Here is a 16,913-nt window from a genome sequence, read left to right as displayed (position 1 = left end):
AGTTTCACCATGATTATGGTGAACTAAACCCTAGGTTGTTGGGGAACAATGTAATCTTTTGAAACTCTCATATATCCAAATTCTTATTTATTTTATATGCTTGCATATGATTGATTTATCAATTGTTGGGTTCTTCACCTTTGCTTAATGCTTTTATCATTTAACTCATTCGGTAAATGTTGTTTGTCTTTACTTATACGGGGACGTACAGTAATGTCATGAACTGGTGTTGAATTCCTTGATTATGCTAATACCGCCTAGGGATAGGAGTAGGACGATCAATTGTATTTTGCTTCCGCTTATCATGCATTATTAATTACTAGGGGAGGCTAGGGATAGCAAGCTGGTAATTAGTAAGAGGCTCTTTTCACCAATGGATTGGGTTAAGGGTAGACTAAGAAAGTTTGCATGGCAATATGATAAATAAGCAAATTAAATAAGAAGAGTAGATATATGAGGATGGATAAGATGAAATTGTAAACCCCAACAACTCCATTCATCCATAGTTTCTTAAAGCCAATTGAATCACTGCATTTGCATGTTTACTTTTGTTCTTTGCATACAAACACCAATTTAATTCTTTTCTCAAGTCTTACGCGATTAGCTTACATGAAAAGTAAGGCCTAAGAGTCCTTTAAAAAACGATACTTGAACTTACCCATTTTATATTACTTGATAACAATCTGGTATAGTTGCCAAAGACTTAACAGACATACACGAGAATGGAGAGAAAATAAAAGCGGAAGAGATTAACAAAGAGAAAACTTATGACTCGAAGATGTGCCACTTGAAGAAGGCTTCAAGATAAGCATCGAAGAAGGACCGCCACTCGCCTTTAGCAAGATAAAGTCTGCCCAAAAAGGGACTAAGGAGACAGAGAACTATCTCAAAAGAGGATTCCAAAGGTGCAAATCAGCTTAAGAAATCAATTGATACAAAGGTGTTTTGTATAAAGAATCCCCTTAGGTTGCTATATATAGTTTTTGGAGAGACTTGGATGAAGAGATTTAAAAGATGTGGGACTTGGATGCCAAGGTCTTACCAGCAGCGTCCCTAGGCCTTTCTTAGCCCCCATATTGCTTAATTCTCTCATTCCAAGAGGCTTTAGAAGCTTCCTAGCAACCTAAAGTTCAAAGAATGAAAGCTAGCTAAGACTACTTGTACTACAAGCCATGGAAAACGAATTACTCTTCTTTTCTTTTAAGTCCAAGCTATGTGAAGTCTCACATTTCTTGTACTAAAGGAAAATGAAGAGTTTATAAACGTTTCCTCACTAGAAATGAAACGAAAGCAAAAGAGACAAAATACAAGCCCATGAAACCTACACTATTCTTTTTGTACTTTTTGTCACTCTGAAAACTCTTCATTGTTGCCCCATCTATGATCATATCACTATCGCAACACCCCTTTGAGATATCCCCTCTCAAAGTCAAGAGTACACCACTCTTCTTCCTAACGGCACACATACAGGGAACAACAAACCAAAGATTGCAAGTCTTCTCTCTTGATCAAACAAAATGCATCTTCAGTTATGCAGAGACTATTAGTCAATTCAGTCCAGTCTCGTTGCTCTTCAAGAATGCTTCAAGATCTATAAAATATTTCTCGTTTTTTATTCTTGGAGCTTTCTATCAATCTGTAAAACCTCTCAGATGAAAATCAATCATATATGAAAGTGTAAAATCAATTCTTATTTTACAGAAAATAATAATGCGCCAATATATAATTTTTGTTAATTCTAACGCAATTCAATCGATTACCACATTAATGTAATCGGTTACATTAAACACATGTAACAGACTTACAACAGTCAAATCACATAATTGAATGTTCAATTAATGTAATTGATTCTTAATAAATGCTTAGTCAAACACATTTAAAAATATGATCGTTATAGCATTTATGACAAGCATAAGTCGGTTTTCAAATCTTAATAGACTTAATTGAATACACAAACCATGTAATTGATTAAGCTTTAACACTTAGAAGATTTTTGAAAAGTTTTCTTTCCAAAAATCATCACAGCACATTTTAAAAAGATATGTGCAAACACACAAGTTTTAATCGATTTATCAGCTAATGTAATTGATTCAAAACTAGTTGTTTTGCCTCAGTTCAAAACTCAAGTTGTCTGATGACCTTAATTGATTATCACAACACTGTAATCGATTAAGGCATGATGATATGCTTTGGTGCATGTGGTTTTCATATCACCAAAACATATATTGTGCATACACATATATAATCACTTCATAAACACAAGTATGCATCAATCAACACAATATGTCAATAAATGTTACAAACACAATATATGCATATTTCAATGTAAGCATGTACACATATAAAATATAACACAATACACATACATGTGTTTTTATTATCAATGTGTTGCCATCATAAAAAACAACACCACAGGAATTGGGTTTAGCTAACACAATACTCCCCTATAAACAATAACATTGAGATTCTTACCAATCTACTACATGTTTAAGATGTTTGGGAGAAGAATTGTTCAATGAGAAAAATCACACAACAATGTTGTTTTGTAAGGAAACCACAAGTAGTTGTTAATGTTTCCTGAACTGATAATAACTTAATTGTTATACCTTAAATCAAAGATGAAACTTTGAAATTATCAAATTACACTTACGTAGCAATATAAGGGACACAATATATTTCTTTCTCTTGTGCAAGTAGTTGGTGATGTATGCTTGGAGGTCATCAAATTTATTTCCTTCATGAATGAGTTGGGGGTGAATGAACCCATAGACATCATTGACCACCATATTGTTACTTACACCAAACATATACCTGAAAACAAAACAAAATATTATTGGATGTAAGTAACTAGATAAATGAATTTTATATAAAGAATGGTTCATAAGCTTACATCATCCATAACTGAATGAGGTTAATATTCAGCTCTTTTGTCCTTGTGCAAGCTTTACGACATCTTACCTATACAAGTACAATAGGATGTCAGCGTCTCTCCTAAATATAGTAGAATCCCATGAAACTGTCATCGGCTTATCTACAATGATGTCAACAAGTTGGTGTAATTCACTAACATGATCGTCCATAGAAAAATGAATCTTCTTGGGTGTAGGACTTCCCTTTCCATGTGTTTGTTGTTACATGGAAAAGTATATAAGTTTGAACATCAATAACATGTAAAGTTCAGAATTGAGAAGTGTATAATGGGAGTCCATACTGAGGGGTAAAAAATGGAACCAACCAACTACCAAGGCCAAGCGAGAAAAGATTGAAACGCTCGTGACATAGTAAATATCTCATTTGTTGGCACAGGAACTAAAGCATATGGTATCACAATTTCATCTACCATGACCTTGACCTCATTGTATGATAGCTCCATACTATGAAGAATAGTGGCTACTAAAATATTGTTCCACAAGCCATTACTATCTTCTTGATACCATCATAAACATATAGTTGGCGTCCCTTAGGACGGTTGAAGTTGAACAACTATTGATGTAAGCTTGCCTAGGCCTAGATCTTGCAGAATACAAATTCAAACAACAGGCAAGTTGATTGGCAGAGTGGTGCAGCGGACATGAATGAAGATGCAGCGGACGTAGATGGAATTTAGTGGAATTATAGTGTTCGGTGATGTTAGGAATGTGTGTAGTATCCTCTCAGCTCAGAAGGCCTTCACCATTGGAAGGAAGCTAGAGGAGAAGTTGGGAGAAGCATAGGGGTGACCTTCGTTGGGAGAAGACGCTGGAAAATGCATCAGCAAATCGATTCTCTCATATATTCAAAGGTATTTCTACATGCTGATACAAAGAGTATTTATAATAAAACTCCTAAGCTACGCACGGTGCTGATTGAGGAGAAGAGATGTAGATCTTCAACCACGTGGCAGTAGTGTGGAAAATGTTTAGACCTTCCAGAATCAGCAAGCGTGGCTTGGAAGAAGCAAGTGTATCAGCAGAATCACCTTAGCGTGGGAATCATGCATCAACGTGGGAAATCATGTGTTTTCATGATGGAACCTCTTCCTTACTAAGCTCACCCCCTCCCTTTGTGTAAAATGACTTCTTTATCCTTCTTCTTGGGTTGGTTTGGTCCATGTTAAGTCATCTAGTTGATCCATGATCTCCTAGCTTTATTAGACCTACAAAACACATATAAACATATTAAAGAGAATCCTTCTAAGACTTAGAAAAAGAAAATCAAGAAAAAGCTTTTAAAAGTCCTTCTTCACTTCCCTTTCTTAGCCTTAGCTTTAGTTGATACTCCTTTGAATGGAATGCCCTCAATGGGTTTCCATCAACTACCTTTATCGCTTCTACCTGTCAAAGGTAGTGTTAATTTATATAAAGAAAAATTATTGAATTCTTAAATGATTACTAATTTTTCCTATGGAAGCACAACATGTTCACTTGGAGGAGATGCTTGTGAACGGATGCCATAACTATCAAATAGTTGCTAGAACTGGCACAAAAACTCTTTTAGTTACTTCTGAAGTGACTTCATCATAAAGCTTCGCCCTGATCTTCTTGGTGATCTTCTACGTCAGCCTTTCTTCATACACAACATTGTGTGCATATGAAAAGTGACTAGAGGACCCACCAAAGTAATGTTGAATGCTAACATCTAATCAGTATAATGCCAATATAATTATTATGAAATATGTTCATGCAACATACTTTCATTGTTGGTTCTTATAACAGTCGTTATATAGGTCTCTCAACCAACTTAGTCCTATGTGGGGACCACAACATTGCTTGAACCTAGACGTAGCTCTCACACGGTCTACGCCCAATAAGTCCACGAGAGTTTCCAAAGTCTCTTCAAAGTCTAGGGGTTCATTCGGAAATAACTATACCACTATAGGCAGATGTAACAACACAGACCCGTCATTTAGTGTGATGGTCATCTCACTAACAGGGACATGAAAAGTGGTTGTCTCTTTAGATCACCTCAAAATAAACGGCAATATCAACCCCTTTTCGGTGTAATTATATGAAATACTACAAAGAGACATTAAACCAAAATTTAGCACATAATTTTGGATAGCAAGATGACATGCTCCACATTTATTTAATTTTTTTTCATGGGAGACCAACTTTATCTCACCTCAATCCTACACATAAAAATTGCATATAAACTTTAAACAAGTTATCAACAATAAAAAAAAAAAAACATTACTAACATGACCTTCCCACAATGCATATGCAACATGATCAGTATAGTTTGTCAGCATAGAAATGTCGTGTGGACCTCCAAGATATCCAACCACTTCACCTTCTTCACAAACAACATTTTCATGTTGCACAATAACCTCTTTTTACTGCTCAATAACATTAGGACAAACAAATGTTGCAGCTTCTCCAAGCTCACCATCACAACTGCTTCTACGACTAGATTTTGCAGGTCTCCTTCTAGCTTCACCTAAGGAGGAACTCTCACTCTGGTATGTAGAGGCCCCTCGTGTTCTTGTTATTTCTATAACAAACAAATTCAAACTAAGATTAAAATCAATACACATAACAAATAACTAAATTTAAAGAAAATAAATAAAAAAAAAAACAAAAACATATAAACCCTATACCATAACAAATAACTAAATCCTAAACCATAAACCTTAACTAATAACATACAAAATCAATAAAGTTTAAAGAAAAAATAACAAAATCATAAGCCATTAAAAATGAATTAAAACAAAATTTTACAAAAAATTAAAATTAATATATATATATATATATATATATATATATATATATATATATATATATATATATATATATATATATATATATAACCTTAAACTCTAAACCCTAAACCTTAAGTAAGAACACACAAAATAAATAAAATTAAAAAAGTAACAAAATCATAATCTATTAAAAATAAATTAAAAAAAAACTATAAAACAATTAAAATATTAACTAAACAGTTCTATAAAAAATTAAAAAGCCTAAACCCTAAATAAGAAGACACACAATAAATAAAAGTCATTAAAAGTTAATCAAAAGAAAATTAAAAAGATAAATAAATTATATGTATATTGGGTTTCAAAATCTAGTTTAAGGATTACCAGATTTGGGTATAATATCGAATTTTGAAATTTGGATAAGAGTTTAACCGGATTTTGAATTTTGGTAAACTCTTTAATAGGAATTTTAAATTAAGTGAACTCTTTAGTTGGATTTCAAAATCTGATGCACTTATTAATCGAAGTTTGAAATTTGGTATTCAACCCACTTTTGTTAGTCCTATAACTGAATTTTAAAATTTGGTACACTCCTTAACCAGATTTCAACATTCAGTATTTAACCCTAAATCCTCAAATTTATAATCGTAAATCCCCACATTTGTTTCCTACCTACACTTTCAAAATTCAATTTAACAAATCATGTATTGCTAGATATATTGTGTTTTATGTCAATTAGGGAAACATAAAATCTTGCTATTGTTTGATATTATTGATATTGTTTTCAACAATATTTTTTATTTATCATATTTATGTTCGATTTCCATATATAGTTGTATCATTCTTTATTATAAATATATTACCATATGTGTGTTTTAGACGCAAGAGATATTAATTTTATACATAGTTTTTATATTCAATATGGTATCAAAGTTTGTTCCGATCCAACGACTTGTGGACTATGGGTCCACCACTCTTATTGTTAGGCTTAAAGTTCACTTCTTAATATGATATCAAAGCTATGAGTTTGAGTTTATCTTAGCAAAATTTGTTGTTTTTTAGGTTTATTGTTCTATCGATTATCAAATCACTCATTAATGTTTAGTCTCACGCATGAGATGTATATATCTCAGCATGAAGAGATTGTGTTAGAAGTCTTACATTGCTTAGAAATAAGGTCAATTCATAATATATACGTGAGTACAAACCTCATATTTATAAGTTGGTTTTGTAGGATTGAATTTGGTTTAAAGTTTACTTTTTAACCCATACAAATTTCTATTATCCCTATTATCCATAATATACAGTAAATGTATGTGTACTATGTTCGTTGTTGGTAACATTATGTGTTGTATGATGTACTAAGTGGGGAAAGGGAAAGGAATGTGTAGACTTGCTCATGAGGGTGAAGTGAGGGAGACTTAAGAATGCGGTGGTTAGGAAAATAAAATGTGAGAAAAAGTAGATGGGTGGGATAAATATAAGAAAAGAGAAAAAAAAAATCCCGGATCAAAATGTCCAAGCTCATTTAAGGGATTTAGAAACTTTGGGGTGCTGGACAAAAAATTGGAGATGCACAAAGAAAGTCCCTTATCTTAAAAGACTTTTTGCAACATAGACTTAATGCAACAATTTTGATTGGGCCTTAAAGAAAGTTACCCAAAATTTCAAAGAGATGTTTATTCTATGCATCCTAGATCCATCAACCTTCCACCCAATGGGTTTTGGAAAAAACAAGTTCTCCATTCATGGGACTGAAAATAACAGCTAAGAATGTGCGTCAACAGCAATCTTAAAATTTTCTTTACCATGTTTCTCCGCTCTTGTAATTGCCACACTTCCGGTCTCCAAAGAGCAACATAAATTTCAGTAAGCATGTTCTTGTTTGGTCCTTTTCCTCCTCTTTCATTTCCCTGAGGTTCCAATCTTTTTTACTATTTTCTTTTTTGTCTTTTTGGAGTTCAAGGGTGATGTGTATGTTCGTTGTTTTCCTCTATGTGTGGGTTGGATTGAGTCTCTAGAGAGTCAGAGACAAATACCTTAGAAAATGAGTTGGGTTCATTCTCAAATCTGCCATAGCAGTGATGCTATCAACAACCCCACTAGTATTTCCCCATCTTCTTGTTCTTCTTCTGCACCATTGTCTTACAGTTCTGAGTACAAGAAACAACTGCCCCCTCCTCTATCTTCTTCATCTGGCACTAGAATAAGCCCTGCAATTGTTTTCATATTTGTCATTCTAGCTATTGTGTTTTTCATCTCTGGTCTCCTTCACTTGCTTGTTAGATTCCTTATAAGGCACATGTCCTCTTCGTCAATTTCCCAGTCCAATAGGTACCCTGACATGTCGGAATCTGATCCTTACCAGAGGCAGTTACAGCAGCTCTTCCATCTCCATGATTCAGGCCTAGATCAGGCCTTCATAGATGCTCTCCCAGTTTTCATATACAAAGACATAATAGGTTTGAAGGAGCCTTTTGATTGTGCAGTGTGCCTTTGCCAGTTCTCAGAACAAGACATGCTGAGGTTGTTGCCCCTTTGCAACCATGCTTTTCACATTGATTGCATAGACACATGGCTGCTCTCAAATTCAACTTGCCCTCTCTGCCGGGGGAGTCTTTATGAGCCAGGCTTTGACTTTGAAAACCCAGTTTATGATTTTGAGGGTCTGATGGAGGAAGATGGGGTTTCAGGCAGTGTTGCTGCAGAGGCTGGTTCCTTCAACAAACATGCAGAAAATCACATAATGAGTGGGAAAAGGGTGTTTTCTGTGAGGCTTGGGAAGTTTAGAAGCTCAAATAATGGAGAGGGGGTAGAAAGAGGAGGAGGAGGGGAAAGCAGTACAAGTAACTTGGATGTTAGGAGATGCTATTCAATGGGGTCCTTCCAATATGTTGTTGCTGATTCAGACTTGCAAGTGGCTTTGTGCCCCAATAAAGGTGATGGTGGCAGTGTGAGACAATTCAAAGGCAGATTGGACCACTGTGGGAATTCTTCCACTGAAGGGGATGTTGAGGGCAAGAAAATCAACATTGCAAGGAAAGGTGAAAGCTTTTCTGTTTCCAAGATCTGGCAATGGTCTAGGAAGGACAAGGTATCAAGTTCGCAACAAAACCATTTGGGTGGTTCTTATGTCAGTGCAGCTTTGCCATGGATGAATAGAGCTCAAGGTACATGAAGCAACTCAGTATTTTGGAGTTCTTACACATTTTCAAATGAGTCCTCTTTTGATCTCCTTTTTCTTTTTTTTTTTTTTAATTTTCATACTTCTGATTTTTCATTTTTATTAGTAAAATACTTGTAAATTATGGCATAAACATTCAATCAAGCATTACCCTTTAAATAAGAATCATTCTTGAGTGTGTAAGGAAAAGCATTCCTTTTATACAAAGTTGCATTCCTGTAATGTTTTTTTACCTTCACTTGTAATTTTCCATAATGATTATCAGAAACACCATTGTTTTTTTTTTTTTTACCTATAAAGCTCTTGATAAGCTAGCTATACATGGAAGAAGTTATGAGGAAAATAATTAGTAGATATTAAGTGAGAACGTGAATACTAGTTTACAAAAACCACAATGACAGCACATGATTTCAAACATAATATTTGAGTGTGGGCCATGATTATATTATTATGACAAAAGTGGTCTTTATTAGCAACAATTTCTTGGCATGAGTAAGAAGATTAAAAAGTGAAGTCAAAATTGGGTGTTGCTTTTTGGATGCTTTGGTTTTCTGTGGAGGTTTACTTTAATCGAACACATGGATTGAAAAGAAGCAAAAGAAACAAGAACACACTCTCTCTGTCTTTGTAGAAGCTGTCCTTTTTGGTGGGTTTAACATTTGATTGCCAAGATGACAAGATCGGTGAAAAGTGAGGTGGAGACATTTTCTCATCAGTTCAGACATGATTACATTTTTTTTCCTGTTAGTGCTCCAAATACAATTATTCCACATTTGTCGTTTGCAATTTTGCTAATCATTTCATATCAATGCCTATTTCATAATCGAAGTTACTAGTTTTGCTGTTATTAATTTTTCTGTTAGTCGTTAACATTGATACTAATTATTTATTCTTATAGTGTAACTTTCCTTTTAACTACGTTCTTGAAGAGAAACTTCAAAGTAGTGAGAAAACTGTCATAAAATATTTGTACCAAGAAAACATAAAGCATAATGCTATCAAATGGCCCATGAATTTGATTTGATTTGACCGTGTGATATTATACTATCTGGTCTCAAGTACAGGTCGCAAAACTACATTATAAATCACAAATGTATGAAAAATTGTAGTCAACATGATGAAACACTACACTCGCATGAATATATATATATATATATATATATATATATATATATATATATATATATATATATATATATAAATATTTCATAAGGTTAGTTTATATTATAAACTGAGATTTACATCACTAGTTTCGTATTTAAGATTTTCTCTTTTTTCTCGTTGATATACGTTTCATACACATTATTTATTTTTAATGTGTATTTCACGCTATTTACGGACTAGTCAAATTAATTTCTCACAATCATCTCATCTATTATTCTTTTAATTTTATTAGTACGTTTCACTTTTTTCTTAGCCATATATATCTTTCAAAACTGATATCTTTTCATCTTTCTCTAAATTAAAATTACAAAAATATTTAATTATTCAAGTAATTAAAAAATATAATTATAAATTTTTAAAACATGTTTATTTATCATAAATTTTAATCGTAATATATTTATACATTAAAAATATATATTTGCTATAAAATACAATCATACAAAATTAAATATCTATTATGTGAAAAAGAGAAATTAAAATTCTAATTAGGTGATAGATAATGCTCAATCACCTAATTAGGATCTTGTATTTATGATTTAAATCTGGTAGAAAATCTCGAGTCTTAAAAGCAAAAACAAAATTAATTACATTTAAATTAATTTTTAAGATAAAATATTACAAAAGAAAAATATAGATTTTATAAGATTTTAAGATCTGGTGAGAAAATAAAGTCTTGTTAATATCTTGTGTATAATTAGAATTTGGTTTGAAACATAAAATGTTCCCTTAAAATAAATGAAAAATATAAAAGCAACAACTAATAGACATTAGATTAAGTCAAAGGTGTTTTTCCACACAGAACCATCTTAGTTGTGAAGGAATACAGATTGGTAAAAAAATGAAAATAAGACGTTTAAGACTTATAAGAAACAAATTAGGCATTGATGTAGAAATGCTTAGTGTTTGGAGAAAATATAAACAGTTATCTTGCAATTTTGTCAACATGTTGGACCAACCAAAGGAAACAAATTAATGGGCCTTGATGTTGGGCCCATGCAAGACAATTAGAAGGTTTTCAACCACAAATTTTTTGACATATAATGTGCCACATTTGTTAGCTCATCACCAACTGAACAACCTAAAATCATTATTCGACAAAATAGAATTAGAAATTATGAAAACTAATAAAACGAAAGAAAAGGACTTACTTTAAGATCGGTTGTTGGATTTGCTAAATCTAAAACCCATAAATAGAAGATAACAACTTTGAAAGACAGAGACCCCAATTATATATATATATATATATATATATATATATATATATATTATTGTTAAGATAATATCTCTACTTAGACCATTTAAGTAAACTTAAGTTTTGAACTTTAAAAAAAATATTAAACGAAATATTGATATGCATGATGTATTTAAATAAATAGTGTTTAAGTGAAAATTATTTTATAACACTTTTTATAGATAAAATTAAGGTTATAATAATGTTTTTTTTTAATTAAATTGTTGGATGAACAAAGTTTATGAACAACATCCAAATAAGGTATTTTTAAATGAATTATTTAATAGATTATATGAGTAAATAAGCTAGTGTTTTGTGACTAATAAAGTCTATATCTTTTATAATACCAAAGCTAGAAAAAAGTTGGTTTAATTATAGCTATGGTCTCTATTTCTAGTAAATTTTCCCAAATAGTATCCTCACCTTTTTTTTTTTCAATTGGATTCTGTTTTTGAAAAATTGAAGCAACTAGGTTTTTACTGTAAGTTTTATACTAACATTGTATCATTAAAGAGGGTGTCATGTGTCACTTCGTGATCTTTTAAAATTTTTAAATATTTTTTTAATTTTTTAATTTTATTTAATTTTTTCTTAAAAAAAATTAAAAAATTTGTCATGTGTCAAACTAATACATTGTGTCACGTGACAATGACGGTGTGATGTAGCATTGACAATGGTAAAATGTTGTTTGACACATGATAACTTTTAAAATAAAAATAAAAATAATTAAAAAATATTTTAAAAAAAATCACGAATTGACACGTAGCACCCTCTTTAACGGTGTTAGTACGAAACTGACGATAAAGACCAAATCGCTTCAAGTTTTCAAATATAAAGACTCAATTGAGACAAAAAAAGAAAGTGAATGACCTATTTGAGAAAAGTCACCAAAAATAAGGACTTTCTATATGATTAAACTAAAAAAGTTTTATTCAATATTGAGTTAACTCAATCAAAGTGTCTTAAAAATACATCGTCTAGTGTATGATCACTAAATGCTACACTCAAATTGCGCTTGATTAAGCATCTAATGTTTTACTCCATCTAATGAATATATGTGTTGCATGCTTTACCAAACGATGCATTTATTAATAAAATTACAAGTGATAAAATGTTTTGAATACGCAATATGGTCGAATGCTTATCAACCTTCAAAATATTTAATTATGTACGAAAAAGTACCTCAATGCTTGTATACCTTGTTCTAGATACTTGTGTAGTTAACTAAAGAAAAAAGATATGATCAGAACCACTATACCCAAGAAAAAGACGTTATAAGATATGAAGAACATTCTGGGAATGTTTCCCTTGAAACCTTTCATTCTACAAGTGATAACGGTTCAAAAATCGTTATTTTCATACTTAATTTGAATACAAAACACACCCTTTATGACTTAGAAATTAGCTTGAAATCATGCAAATTGCTTTAGTTAGGTTACAAGAGAGTCAAAGGTTGTTTTAGAGATATTATGCTTGGTTTTTCCTTGTTTTGACAGGGTCAGACGAGAATTGAATGATGGAAAGTGGAGAAGGAAGGAGTTGGACTAAAGAAAGGATGAAAAAAGGTGCAAAGGAAGAATCACAGCCACCGCTTAGCGCTAGTTTCAGCACTGAGCGCCAACTTTGTGAAAAGAGCCACTGCTAAAAGCTTAAGTGCCAATGCTGAGGGGAAAAGTTAGAGTCGCGCACACTGTTGAGTGCCAGATCCAACGCTGAGCGCTGGCCTTTTCAGAGACAGCATTGCCAAACGCCTGGGCGTGAACGCTGAGCGTCCCACTTGAGTGCCTCACCTGTCACTGAGTGGTGAAACCAGCACTGAGCGTTGTAGTTGGGCTTGGGCCTGTTTTCTGTAATTTTTCATAGATTATAAATAGATTTGTGCGACCCTTAGTGTTATCTTTTGGGAGAGAAAAGACACAGAAACACTCATTCTCACTCCTTGGAGGCGGATTTTGCATGCGAAAGCTCCAATCTTTCAATTCTAGGGTTATCTCTTTCAATCTTTCCATTCAATTCATATAGTTTTACCATGACAATGGTGAAATAAAGCCTTTGTTTTTGGGGAATGATGTAATCCTTTTGAAACTCTCTTATATCGAAGTTCTTATTTTATTCATATACCTTAGTTATCAATAGTTTGAGTTTTCTTCTCTATACTTCATGCTTGCATTGTTTAACTCATTCAATGTCATGCTCATTGATTTTGTCGATATGGACACATACGAGGAAAGCTAGACATGAGGGAAATTCTCTTGATTATGAAATATTACCTAGACATAGGAATAAGACGGTCAATTGCTTTAAGCTTCTGTACACTGAAATGCATGACTAATTACTAGGGAGACTAGACATAGTAAACTAGTAATTGGGAGTAGGCTCTCTTTGCCGAGACATCGGATTTAGAGTAATTTAGAAAGTTGCATGAACATTGATAACAAAGTTGAATATAGGTTTAAACCATTTAGGCGTCCCTATTTTTGTTAGGTATTCTCAATTTGGTCCCCTTCTTTTAAAGTTTCCCAATTGAGTCCTTATAAGTGCTAATTTGAAACAATTTAGTCCCTGCCGTTAAATTTCGTTAATGGAGTTAAAATATTGCACAGGTGGTGGGAGGACGTGTGAATTTTTTAAAATGTGGCATGCTGATGTGAGAGTAATGTGCCTAGGAACCTCTCTTATTGTTTTTTCAAATTTTTCAGACAGTCACAAGAGTTCATCACACTCCATCACCTCCTTCATAGTGCCAGCATGTTCGTCTCCTCCATCACCACCACCAACGCAAACCCTCACGCCACCGCAAGAAGAAGCCATCGAGAGTTTCGTTAGAACCACCGTGAAATATCGAAACTTGCAGCGCAAAAGCTCCAAAATCACAGCGTCACCATGACCATCACCGAGAAACGAACTCCTCGCTTCATCTCCTTTATCGCGAAACACTTCCTCGCAACCTGCAAAACCTGAGACATAGAAAGCCCCAAATCTCTTCGCACCATAAACCCTAAATTACGATTTAGCTCATCTTCCAACCACCATGACGGAACAACTCCTCCTTTTGATGAATGCACCATATATAATGGAACATTATCCAGTGGAGTCGAGATTGCTGTGAGTACGACAATACTACGATTCACAATCATAGCAAGGTCCTAATTTCAATTACAAAGAAACAAAAATCGTAAACCCTAATTTCAATACTACGAAAACAAACCGAGAATTCGGATCTTAGAATTGAGTTGATCTAATTGGATCTTGATGGCAGAGGTATCAGGCTCTGTTACGCTTCCTTCGACATAAAAATGAAAGAAAAAGAAGAAATTAGAAGGTGCGTGTTGTTTGTTGCATCTAAGCTTAATTTCAGTTGAGGAGCTTACACGTTTGCGCATATTACAGTATTTGAAGACTGACTTTGTAAAAGTTTGGTAAGAAGATTGGTGACTTTGGTGAGAAAGCACATGTCGTGGGTTCCATCATCACATCCCATCATTTCACGATCTGTATTCTACACCTCATTACCTTATACTAATGCTTCATGTTGCTGCATATGTTTCTCACACTTACACAGGTGTAGGGGAAGAGCTCACCGACACCGGAGCTGGAGGAGAGCTCACTGGAACTGGAGTCGGTGGGGAGCTCACTAGAATTTCAATTGGAGTAGATGTTGCCGGAGGCTTGGTCGCGGGAGCAGGAGCTGTAGTGGTTGGAGGAGATGTCGCCGACGTCGATGCGGGGGTTGCAGTTGCAGCCTTAGGTGATGCCGCGGACGAAGAGGATTTGGGGGAAGCAACAGGAGCAAGTGATTTTGGTGTGGAAGGGGCTGCAACAGGAGTGGAATGGCAACAATGCCACGTTTCGCCTCCAACTAAAACATTTAACACATCATCCCACCAACTGTGCACAATTTTAACACTGTTAACGAATTTTAACGGCAAGGATTCAATTGCTTCAAATTAGCAGTTATAAGGACTCAATTGGGAAACTTTAAAAGAAGGGGACCAAAATGGGAGAACCGAACGAAAATGGGGACAACTAAAGGGTTTAAACCTTGAATATAATAAGGATAGTAGATATAGGAGAGTGGATTAGGATAAAACCATAAACCCCAGCAACACCATTCATTTATATCTTTATCTGTCAATTGATCAAGCTTTTGCATTTGCATGTTTATTTTAGTTTTTGCATTACAAATTCTAAATTCAATCTTTATCAAGTCTTAAGAAATCAATTCACATAAACGATTAGGCCTAAGAGTCCCTTGGAAAATGATATTCGGACTTACTGTCTATTATTACTTGATATGATCTGGTACACTTGATAAGGTGTTAACAACAAGCTCAATTTTTTTAAAAGCTATGATAAAGCTCTACACCTCTAAAAAGTAGACAAAAGCCTGACTTTCCACATAAAGGCTACCTGATTTTCTAAAGTCAACTCCTCTATATAATGGTCATCTTTCAAGAAAAGTTATATATAGACGAAAGTTTGAAGAGAAGACAAGAAAAATAAGATAGTGAACTCGTGAACACTCAAAACAATCTTACTCATATATTGTCTAAAGTTGAATATTTTTCTAAAAGAGAAAAACCTTAGCAAATCACTAAATTCTTTGTATTGTTTATATCCTCTTTTTGAAAGTTATCATTTGTCCCTTTGCTCATAACATTGTTGTGTTGTAAATTTTGAAGAGAATTAAAACACTTGGTGTATAGCTCAACTGAGTTAAACAATCTAGACGTGTTGTCTAGGGTTGAGACCAAAAGTGGTTAGAATACTCATACACTAGAAGTGGTTAAACTCAGATTAGTCGTGTTGACTAGGTGAACCAAAAGTGGTGAAAATACTTATTGTAAACCTGAAGAGGTAAAACTCATGTAATTTAGTTACAAGATTAGTCGAACCCCTTAAGAGTTCTTAAAGGTAAACTATATAGAAAGTATTTGAAATGAATTGATTTGATCTTTGGATTACAATAGTATAAATATACAAATTGATAATCCAATTTGAAAGAGTTAAAAGGAAATAAACTATACCAATTTAATATCAATTATTGTAATATCAATTATAATAATTGATATTTTAATATCAATTATTATAATATCAATCATTGATATCAATCATAATAATAGATATTTTAATATCAATTATTATAATATCAATTATAATAAATGATATTTAACACTGACAATTAAATTAAATAAAAGGAAAGTAAATATACAAAAATTAGCTAATAAAGACTAATTATTACAATTTAAAATTAATTATTGTAATTGATAAACTAGACGTAACTCATGTTGAGTGAACCAATAAAAAATATGTATTTTACTACTATGCTCTTTGAAATTTTTTCCATTTATGTATTTTATATAAACCAACCTCTAAACATCTCATACAAATTATATCTTTTATAAACTATTAAATGCTGTTTTATGAAAAGTTTTTAAAGATACTATTCACTCCTGTGGTGTTTTTATGTGATTTTATATATATATATATATATATATATATATATATATATATATATATATATATATATATATATATATATAAAGTAATATAAAGAGAGTTATATTTGGAACGTTTAAGGTTGGTGAAAGAGACGCAAGGGTTTGGTTGATTATAATATTTTAAGATGTGATTTTTGACAAATTTAATAAATAGTAAAT

At 32.9% G+C, this 16,913-nt stretch overlaps 1 protein-coding gene across 1 annotated transcript; it reads left to right on the top strand.

Moving 5' to 3' along the window:
- Nucleotides 1–7,229: 7,229 nt before the first annotated feature.
- On the top strand, nt 7,230–9,862 carry LOC106779900 (RING-H2 finger protein ATL47). Its single transcript, XM_014668110.2, has 2 exons — nt 7,230–8,844; nt 9,490–9,862. Exons 1-2 carry the CDS (start codon nt 7,722–7,724, stop codon nt 9,519–9,521), a joined length of 1,155 nt encoding a protein of 384 aa, XP_014523596.2. The 5' UTR covers nt 7,230–7,721; the 3' UTR covers nt 9,522–9,862.
- Nucleotides 9,863–16,913: the final 7,051 nt, after the last annotated feature.

Source organism: Vigna radiata, unplaced genomic scaffold (assembly GCF_000741045.1).
Source record: "Vigna radiata var. radiata cultivar VC1973A unplaced genomic scaffold, Vradiata_ver6 scaffold_73, whole genome shotgun sequence".
Classification (NCBI taxonomy): domain Eukaryota; kingdom Viridiplantae; phylum Streptophyta; class Magnoliopsida; order Fabales; family Fabaceae; genus Vigna; species Vigna radiata.
This window is presented reverse-complemented; position numbering and strand designations above follow the sequence as displayed.